The 11360-nt window shown below is 40.3% G+C and overlaps 1 protein-coding gene across 1 annotated transcript in view; it reads right to left on the reverse strand.

Annotated features, from left to right (window-relative positions):
- The window catches only part of AFDN (afadin, adherens junction formation factor), a 182933-nt gene that overhangs the window by 87382 nt on the left and 84191 nt on the right, over window positions 1-11360 (reverse strand). The window contains 3 exon segments of the mRNA XM_025195062.1: window positions 6713-6757; window positions 8731-8898; window positions 9275-9386. Coding sequence (XP_025050847.1) covers window positions 6713-6757; window positions 8731-8898; window positions 9275-9386 — 325 coding nt within the window.

Consider the following 11360-nt stretch of genomic DNA (forward strand, 5'->3'; position numbering starts at 1 on the left):
AACAGAGTGCATGGGTGGGGGAAGAGAGGAGAGGCAGATGCAGGCTACTTGCTGCAGGCTCAGGATTCCCTGCCCTGCTGCCCTCTCCCTGGGACTTCCATGGCCCAGCAGGCAAGACCCAGCGTGGCAGAACAGAGCAGGATCAGACGAAGAGGTTTAGTGCCACCACCACCACATGGCAAGGTGCTCCCTGCCCTCCCAGCAGCAGCAGGGAACACAGCTACGCCCCAGAGGCAGATGCAGGCTACTTGCTGCAGGCTCAGGATTCCCTGCCCTGCTGCCCTCTCCCTGGGACTTCCATGGCCCAGCAGGCAAGACCCAGCGTGGCAGAACAGAGCAGGATCAGACGAAGAGGTTTAGTGCCACCACCACCACATGGCAAGGTGCTCCCTGCCCTCCCAGCAGCAGCAGGGAACACAGCTACGCCCCACCACCCCACACTGCTGCCAGGTGGGTTGGGGGTGCCTCACCATGGCGGTGCAGGGCTCGTGGCAGTGACATTGAACTTCCTCATCCTGTTCGGTCTTGCCCACTGGACTGCAGAGGTCCCTGGGGGGCAGGCACCAAGGTGGGGAGCCCCAAGCTCACAACAGCAAGCCTGATCCTGTCCCATGCAGAAGTCTGGGGGGGGGCCCCACATTTCCCCCCCCACCAGGAGCACGTGCAACAGTGAGGAGACCATTTCCCCTGCCACCCCCCAAACAAGCTGCTCACAGTGTTGTTCCACTCTCTGCCTGGGCCCTGTGACCTCACATTCTGGTCTCGGGCCCCAAGCCCCATGCATCGCCTCAGCTGGGCAGCAGCCCTAGCCACAGCCCTACCCAACTCCCTCCTCCCTCACTGTGGGGGGCTCAGTCCCTTCCCTGCCCTCCCCTCCCCAGACTTACCTCTGGGAAGCTGCTCTGCAGGCTGCCTGGTAGCCATATGCATGTGTACCTCCACATGGTGCCCCCTGCCTGACCGCCCTCCTTCTGCTCCCCCCAGCCCCTTGCAGACTGGAATTCTGCCAGCCTGCAAGGGGAAACCCACCGTTTCCCAGATTTTTCTCCTTAAAGAGAAAACCTGGGTTTTGCCGTGGCAAACAGAAAACCCGGATCCCTGTTTATCATCCTATCTGTTCTGATTTGGCTCTTTTTTTTTTTTTTTTTTAAATAGGTGAAATATTCTTAACCTTGATCTTGCTTTGTGGATTCCTCTATGCATGAGGACCAACAAATACATGCTTATGGGAGCCCATGTCCATAAGGGCATTTGTTTGCAGGTTTTCCATCTTGTGTTGCTTCCCTCATTGTAGCTACTTTACTCCCACTATACTGCTATAGACGCTGTCACCAAAGTTCACAAAATTTCATCTCAAGTACCATACACCAGGGCTTTGCTGAATAGCATTTTAATGATTTGCAGCTTACCACCAGCAGACAGACAGCAGAGCAACTGATGAAAGCCACACACTGACCCAACATGGGGAAGACAAGAGAAGGGGTAACTGACAATGTAGACAAGGAAAACAGAACGAAGAATGTGAAGGTGAATGTTGACAGCAGAGAAACTAAATAATGCGCCAAAAAACTGAAAGCACTCATTCAGCCCTTTAATGTCTCTTAGATATGGGATGTACAAGAGGCAACAAATAAACTGTAGCTTAAGGATGTATGCCTTGTCAGTGAATATCATCTAAATTTAATATACCTGTTTTGGTAAATATAGTAGTTTCTGAAGCAATAAGTGCTGATTTTAAAAGGGTAAAAAGCAAACAACGTAATGAAGTGATAAAAGTATAACTGCGCAATAAACTTCAAAAGCAACAAAAAGTTCAGGTATTTGTTTATACCACCTTAGAGAGCTGTTAAAATCCATTATCCCCCCATCCACATGAAAAAGATGGAGAAAACAGCTACTGATAAAAGTGAAGACATGACAATTTATTACACACTTTTAGCCATTTAATCTGCTCTCTCCCCATTAATCCATCTTCCTAGCACTTACATTCCAAAATTTTGAGTAGCTCCAAAACAGCTAGTCCGCATTTTTATTGCGTTAATTATTACTTACTACAATGTGTTAGATAGATCCTGTCCATATACAAGATACAGTCTCTGATGCAAAAAGCCTGAAGTCAAAAGAAGCTATTCCTAGCCCTAGGAGAACATAAGGTATCAAACTTAAAATGTGCATTATTTGGCACATTGCCTGGAAACTGCCAAGAGAGACCTGATAAAATGAAATGCATTATGGTCTATATTTTATTTTGTATGCATACAAACAAATGATGGTGTAGTATAAAATTTTTTACTTGCATGAATATGCGAACTCCCCCTTTCTGCATTGTAGACAAAGATGTACAAAAAATGGTTGCGTTTTCTCAGCGTAGATGCAACTAAATAGGACATGAACATCTGCCACAAGTACTAACTTTGAAAGAGATACTTACCTCTTATCTCATTGGTTTACTTCATTATTTATACGGCAAAGACCTTTTAACCATCACTATGCAGGGGTTAAGCTGCATTTCATCTTTTATAACTTAACATTTTATGCATTTGAAATATCCTTAAGATGCGTTCTCCTGTGACCTTCTTCAGTAGTATGAATTTCTTCAAAGTTTTAAACAAACATTTATACCCAGTGCCCAAAGCACCTGGAAAATTCATATTATTTGAGATTTAAAAAGAAAAAAAATCCTGCCCTTGTCATGCAAGACAATTCAGCAAATAGTAATGTACGCAGATTTTCCCATTTTACCAACTAACAGATCTTATAAATAAAAAATGCTATACAGTTAAAAAAAACACCAAATAGACATTACAGATTCTTTGCCATTTAAACAGAGCAAATGCTATGTTGCCAACATGAAACTACATTAACTCAATTTATTTTTCTATCACTTATCTCTTTTTCCACAGACAAATGAAAGACAGAACTTCATTCTAAATTTGCCTTGCACAGTTGCATTTAAAAAGTTTCATACTTTAAAAAAAATCATAAATAAATTTTTTTTTTTTTTTTAAAGAACCTGCTCAGGAAAAACAGATTTACTGTCACTTAAACCATATTACTTCAAAAATATTATACATGGAATTTATACATTTGAGAAAAGACTGCAACTGAAGTATGTGTCCCACTTAGCACTGTCGAACAAATCTTTGAAAAGAAAAAAGAAGTACTGCAGCTACGTAACGGCTGGTCTCCATATAGAGCTGCACCAGTTTAACTAAAAACATTAAATTAAACTGATTTCATTAATGCATGAAGCCATGCTGGATACTTGTGTCTGTTTAAATGAGACATTTCATTTGAGCTGCAGTTGATGATGAACACATTTAAGCAAACAAGAAAAAAGCCACTCACTTTGAATGGAAGGCATCAGAACGAGATGTATACCTGCTTACATTAAAATGAATAACCAAATCTTTGTATAGAGAAACCTTCCACAGACTTCCTGCACAAGCTCCACACACAGCAAGGGTTTTAGCACTAGAAGGATTCAAAAGCTGGATAAACGACTAAGAGAAAAGGCTGAGAGATCTGAAGTATCCTAAGGTATTAAAAACTGCCAATGGATGTAGATGCCTCACTTCACCACTAAAAGTCAAGCAACATGTGCAGTTTGCAAAGAAGGTGTTAACTGTACAATTATTTGCACTAAAGGCAGATTCCATGGGTAGTGTCCTTGAGAAATGCCAGGTAGTAAGGCGGTGTGAAGCTTCGGGTGCTGATTTGATTCAGAGGAGATTCAGCCCGATTCAGCAGCTGAATCTCCAACTCCGAATCGAATCAGGAGACCAAAAAAATAGGTCCGAATTGATTTGAAGCTCTCCAAATCGATTTGGAAGAGATTCAGAGAGCTTTGGAGATTCGGGCAGTCCCCACTCGCCGCCGCAAGGAGCTGGACCTGGGCTCCATGCTGGTAAGTAGGGGGCAGGGGACGTGGACCATGGGGGGGGACCCCTGCCAGGCCCCATCCCCTGCCTGCTCCCCCAGCCCCTCTGAGCACCCCCCAATCACTCTCCCAGCCTTACCCATGGCTGCCTCGCCTGGCCCCAGCTCCCAGTTCTTTAAAAAAAACAAAGCCCCACACTTACCAGATGCTGCAGCAGCAGTCAGGGCTTCTGGAGGCTCATGGCAGAGCCCCCCATGCAGCATGGGGTAGTGGGGGGGGCAGTGGGGCTACACCCACCCACCTGGCAGGAGCTGGCTAATGCAGGGCTTTAAGAGCCAGGACACTGGGGCCAGGCGGGGCAGCCATGGGGGCACTGGGAGAGCAGGCAGGGGATGGGGCCTGTTTGATTTGGAGCTTCGGCAGTAGCCGAATCTCCAAATCAATTCAGGACAGCGATTCAAATCACCAAATTAAATCACAGTGATTTACCCCATCCCCTGCCTGCAATCAAAGTTGGCCAAATCCAAAGCAAATACTAGCAAAGCAAATACTAGCCAGTTCACACAGGTAGGCCCCTACTTGTTGCATATGAACAAAAGGTTGCAATGCCTGGTGCTGTTTCAAGATCAAAGGGATTCAAAGGCAGCTGGGAAACAAGTCAGTTAGTCAGGGGGCTGGTTCCATCCTCCTTCCAGTCCCCCCGAGCCCACTTCTACTTGATGACGGTTTTGGCTCTGCCCTCCCCCACTGCTGTCAGTTCTCAAAATACGTTACTTTTCTTGAAGCCCTCTCATTTAGTCCCAGCCTTCATTTTTAAGTAAGTTTCTAATGTTCTGGGTTGCAGAAAATATTGATAACATTGATAATAGCTCAGAAAACCCCCAAAAAGCCATTTTTTTTAAATGATAATGCTCACACCACTCATGATTTCTGAGCAAGTGTGATCAACAATTCTCTCCACATCAAACACATTCATAGCATCTAGCCCCTCCTGGTCAGGGGGCCTGGGTGCAGGCAGCAGCGCAGAGCAAGACAGTCTAACAACTGTCCTCAGCATTACAACACGTGAATTAAATGGAGTAACAGCAGAATTTTGATAGGTATTGTTGTTGCCTGGTTTACTTGTGCCCAATCTAGTGTTGACTTTGCCAGGGAAATCTGTAAAATGGCATCCAATCTGCAAGGTAAAGAAGGAATTCCATGGTCTGGGTTTGGAAAGGTGTAATGTAGTTTTCCATGTATACCAGACTTTCTGCATTTTCAGCAGCAACTCTGCTCTCTACCCAATTTCCCTTCTTAAATTGGGCTTTGGGCTTTTCTTAAAAAATGGTACTTTATGTCATGCTGCTGCTGTTACAAATATAGAATGGTATATTTTGGGTCCAACTGGGAAAATCAGTTACCCTTATAAATGAAAGAGCTGTAAGACTAAGGGGGTTATATAGCAGAAAGGAGAATGGGGGCATTCATAGCAAAAAGAAGGTTTTTGGAAAATGGGCACTGTTGAAGGTGAATCTAGTCAATCTAAAAAGCCCTGTGACAAGTGTATATGGGGAGGTAACTTCCACTGGAAAGATGAACTTATACAGAATCACATTTCATATACAATGATCAAAGCAGACTCAAGTACACTGAGAAATAGAAAAAACCTTTTGCAGCCTGAAAGCCTAATAACAGTAATTGGTAAAACAGTTATATTTTCAGAACTATTTTTAAAGAACAAAAAGGATGTTGAAGTGGTGAGACTAAATTTAATGATAAGAATTTCCTTCAGGATGATGGACTAAAGAGTCAAGGTTTCCAAATTCCACAAAGTTGAATCTCTATTGGATGATATTCCTTGTGAAATGAGTCTGTTCATCCAAACATTCGATCTAGATGCCAAATGTCTGAGGGGGGATAATTATTTCACTAAGTGATGATATTAGAGCAGCATGTGAGAGAAATGTTAATAAGAAGTATACTGTCATAAAGGCAGTCTCTAAAACAAAGAAAGTAGCTGGCAAATTAACTGGGAAATGGTATTCTGGTAGACTTTCTACCCATAGTAATTCTTAAAAAGCAGTAAGGATATTCTTTTCCTGTTTAGCAAAACAGGATGTATATGTAAATTGGTTTAATTAACAGAATCAAAGGACTCTAATGATTTTAAGGTGGGGTACATCAGCATCAGAACCAGAAATACTGGAAACATGACTGAAGGAAACTTTCCCATGCTATTACTCCGTGTCCCATTTGGGTAATTCACCTGTTCCTGGTAAACGCATCTTGCAGAACAGTGAGTTGACTAGTCAGCTCTTGAGAAGTACTGAAGAATACCAACAGGACTCCGCTGTGTGGACATTATAGACTGCAGGAAAGTGTCTAAACACCAACTCTAAGCAAGAACACTTCTCAGTAGCTTTATTCCCCTCTCCAAAAACTGAGGAGCTGAGGAGTGAGCAGAGATAAAAGCCCTTTTCTGCCAGGAAGGGGGGAAAAATATCATTCCCCATGTACTCCACAACCATATTGATCATGAAGTGTTTTGCTTTCCATTAGAGCTCCACTTAGACCACCACTAATAACACTTCGAAATTTAGCTGCGAGTCTTACTGCAAGGTTTCGTGTTTTGGCTGCTAAGCAAACAATTAATTATTTATACCTTGTCTGATGGTTCTCCCCCAGTAAACAGACTAGTTAAATGAATCAGCTCGGAAAAGGGAAATAACTGTTTCATATGATACCATTTTAAAATAAAGATATTGAAGCTTACTTGTTGGCAAACAAAGGTTTTTTCCAGTACCATTTTTAGTGACTAGTGAGAAAGAACAGCATTAAATATAGCATTACCTTCGTAAGTGTGATAGTTGTAGTAGGCAAAGTGATTCCTTCTCCCTGGGGTTAGAAACACATGCAGAGGACCCAGGTGAAGGCAGCACCAGCAGGACAGATACCATGCAGAACATGCGGCAGAGGGCAGGAAAAGAAAAGACAGGAAAGGGTGAAACTGTAGCCGCACAACACTTACTCAAAAGGATGCAGTGCATTTCATTCTTTCAATTTAAAAAGCTTTGTGATATACAAAGACATTGATGCTAGTGAATGGATTAAACTATTATTTTAGAAGCTGACAAGCTGTTAGAAGAAAGCACAAACAATAAGTCAGTCACCAAAGCAATGTGCAAAGGCCACCTGTCTCATTTTATTTTATTTTTTTTTGTTTTTCCAATTATCAGATGTCTTATTCCAATACCCAGATGCACAGAGCTTTTAAACATTAAAATAAACAGATTCTATGAATAGTACACTTAGGGGAAAATAAAAAGGAAAAAAAAGAATGTCAAAAAAGCCTGTAAAGATTGTAAAAATGCAGAGAAATGCAAACAGCTAATTTTAGACTCCCCAAAACAATACCAAATAATTCTGGCATATGCCAGGTGTTCTACTGATTTCGTTTAATATGAAATGAAGGTTTACTGCTTTAAAAAGATAACAAATCAATCACTTAAGGTACAGCAGCTAAAATGTCACATCAATTCAAAATTACTTTCAATAGAAAAGCCCTCTTAGCCTTCAGGAGACAAAAGATCCCTTCAACTTCCAAATACCAGAACAACATTCCTAAAAATTACATTAATCGCCCGAACAAGATACGCAAACATCATGGGGCAGCAAGGTGGGTTGGCGAGAAAAAGACCTATAATTAATGCTGAACACAACATATGAAAAAATATTCTATTTCACCCTCAAGAAGTAAAGCGCAAAAACACACACTGTAAAAAACAGTTATGTCTTTTTTTTTTTTTTGAACAATGCTAGCTCACCTCCCCCATCTCCCCGCCAATAATCGTAAATTATAGACTAGCTTGAAGATTTAGTAAGTCTGTACCCAAAAATGCTTAGTTTTGCAAATTATTTGGAGAACCAATGGAGGTTAACATATATTTTTTAATGAGAAAAAACAAACTTAATTATATAACTGTGAGCAAGCTAAAATGTACTTCTTTTTAATAGGTTTATTTTAAATGTATTATTCCATAGTATACAGTACTATTAACCAATGTACTGCAGTATACTTCAAAGCAATATGATCATTCCAATTATAGCACTAATTTAGTTTTAAATGCAGTCATATTTAAAAGTAGAACTATTCAAAATGTTGCTTTCACCAATCTGAGAAAGTTAAAAAATATATTCACATTTTCAATGTATTCTTAAGGTGATAACTGCCACGTACAACAACTACTTTTCCATATAAAGTTGTATACTGACAGACACTTACAGGTAAGATGTTAAATATTTTATTGTGACTTAAGTGTTTAAGAATCTAAAAGTGATGCATCAAGTTTGGCACCCAAAAATCCCAGCAAAAAAATTAAGTGAACAGTTTATAAACACTAAGACAAAGAGACAATATTAACACTAATTTCTTGTCTTATCAAGTTTTGATTCATTGGAACTATTTCTCATTTCACAACTTTGACTTCAAACCTATACTCAATGATTCCCTGAGTTATTCTCTTTCCTTTTATCTTGACAAAATCAGAACCAAGTTTCCATTAAAAACCAAGTGACTCAATCAATGTTCCCTTATACTGCCAGTTTAGCGAATGCCATTTGCCTTCAGATTTTTTTGATGAAGTTGCTTAACACAAAAAACAAAAGAACACTTCGCAACACTGCAATGTTAACCTTTATAACTAGCCCATAAAAACCTACAGAAATTTGCTACCAAAGTGATATGATAGTTGTTAAAGAGTGTTAAGGATTTTAACTACTGCAGACTATAAAATCTAATTCAAGCATACCAAATCGAATCTACAATTCAATCAGAACCCCACAGGCCATAAATAAATCAAATCTCTTACCTGGGCTTAATTCTACCAGATACGGTAGTTTCTCAGGAGGAAGGCAAGAGCCATAGCCAGACCCATCAACTCTTTCCTTCCCCTTTAATGGCTTTCCATCAGTTTGTTTCTTGGATTTCTTTGGGATATAGTCAGGAGGATGTCTTTTCAACTGAAACACTAATATTCCTAGAACACATTATATACATCCATTAAGTTCAAGTGTCAAAATGTAAACAAAAACACAACATCCCAAGAAGTGTCAACTGTTTCTCATTTATACAGACTGTACTATGTTCCTTATGTTTCTTTGACAAAACAATGTAAAACTATACTGCTCGCTACCTCCACTCTTTGCCAACTTCAGAGAATTCAGGAGAATGTATACCTTTCTATTGGTATAGCACAATGGAACAAACAGCACAGAATGAGGAAATCAAACCATGAAGAACTTCTTGGAAAGTTTTGGATGTGGACTTAAGAAAAAATAGATCTCTGCTCTACACAGTTGCACACTGATGGCTTATATCTTCAAGAGAAATGGTTGTATTTTGTTTTAATGTACCTTTGTCACTAGGCCATTCCCTGAATATCTGAAGAGGGCACTCATCATCATCAAGGATAATTTCTTTAGCACTTTTATCATCCGAATGTTGAGAACCAGGAGGAAGCATAACCTACAGAAGGGAAAAAAAATTCAGTTTCTGTACAGCAACTATTGGAGATTAAAAATATTTTAGGGAAATATTTTCTACTGTCTCGTTATCGAAGAAGCAGACATTGGACAAGAACTTTTTTATCCTCCAATTCATCAAAAATTTTGCCTTTATAACTGGTAAATCAGAACTTAAAGCATCTTATTACCCTCTGTCCCATAAACAAGGTTTTAATTGTCCGAGAATAATCTTCCCTATACACAGGCCTATAACTGTTTTGAACAACACAATGTGCTGGATCAAATCTACCTCTCCACTAAAGCTGCTCTGAAATTGTAATGGAGTCAAAGCTAGCTACATAGGCTATTAAGGAATTCTCTCTTGCTGGGGAATCTCCCACACAAAAGATCCAACTCCATCCCTAACTGATACACAAATGGTATAACACTTGAGTGGCCCAGAACTCCTGTGACCTCTGACTCCCAGAATGCAACATGGGTGCAGGGAAAAGGGCCTGTAATGCCACATTTCTATCCTATACCCCATAGGGCAGACTTAAGGATTGAGCCCAGTGGGCCTGCTGACAGTCAAATCGTACAATACAGAAATCCTCAAAGTGAAAACAAAAAGAATTTTCTGAATTTTGCATTCTAGTATTATTCCAAGAAATCTTCAACTCGTGCCACATGCTTTTTCTCTTAAACCTCACTATGTATTGAAACAGTAATATAAAAATCTGGAAGCCACTGCAACTGATTTTCAATACTGTATTTCAGCTGATAGCAGATATCCTTAACAAATGGAACAAGAACACGCGTAATAAAAGGTTCAAGATTGTAGAACTGGAGCATGATTAGGAAAGTCACTTTACACTAATATTCTATAAGCATGGTCTAGTCTAGAGTGCTGCTGTGTGCCTGTAAGGCAAAATCCAAATTAATAGGTGGCTTGAAGGTACAAATCTCCCTCATGTAAACTGTGCTCATTAGGCAAATCAAAAAAGCACCCACCATGCATAGTGGGCAGTTCGTACTTTTAGCTCATCTTAACTGCTGTCAGCTCTTTGTTATCAGAAACCATGAAACTGAATAGGCCTTATTACATGCAACTGACTACAGCCTATTAATTGCAAGACTTATGAGAGCAGTAAGGCATACTGATACAAGATAAGAAGCTTTAACAAGACACACACAGCTGAACACATGCATGCTTAATGTGCGTTAAATAATACCTTCAGTACTGAAGTCTGTAGGATTTGGCAAATACTTAAGTGTCATTTACCATTTTTAAATGGCTGTCCACGTTCCTGCAAGAGTCTTAACCCATCTATACTGTATACTGTCTATACTGGGAAATTTTGCTGCTGAGGGAACTAGCCTTATGCAACCCTTGAATTCAGGAGACCACAATGACTATAATGATGTGTGGCCTTTAAAAAGCCTTACCAGAATTCCTCCCAATCATGGGTAATCATACTTCTGGCATCCCCTACCACCTGAAATCTTGAATTTATAGTCATTACATTGTTTTAAACTTGGCTTTCTGCATGCAGTTCTCTCAGTTTAAATGCACCTTATCACATGAAACAGGATTTGTATAGTGTGTATCCAAAGTGGTACGTACATGGATCATCAGCCAGATCTAAGCCCAGGCTCTCTAGTAAGCTAAAGGAACATTTAACAAGAACTCTGGATTGTTAACTTATGTGAAGCAATCACTAAAGAACAGTGGCTTATATAACTTTGCCTGCAGCGTGCCCAACAATTTACTATATAAAAGAGAAACTTTGGAATTGGGATACATACATTTAATGCCTGATTCTGGATAGGTATGTTCTAGCAGTTCAAGATAGCACATAGAAACACAAATTTGACACATTTCATAAGGGATGTGGATTTACGATCCACACTAGACATCCACTTTATTGCTAGCTCTGTCTGAAGTGATTTTGCACAACCTTTTAGGTGACTTACCTATAAAATGAGGGGGAGGAAA

Source organism: Alligator sinensis, unplaced genomic scaffold (assembly GCF_000455745.1).
Source record: "Alligator sinensis unplaced genomic scaffold, ASM45574v1 scaffold448_1, whole genome shotgun sequence".
NCBI classification, from domain to species: Eukaryota; Metazoa; Chordata; order Crocodylia; family Alligatoridae; genus Alligator; species Alligator sinensis.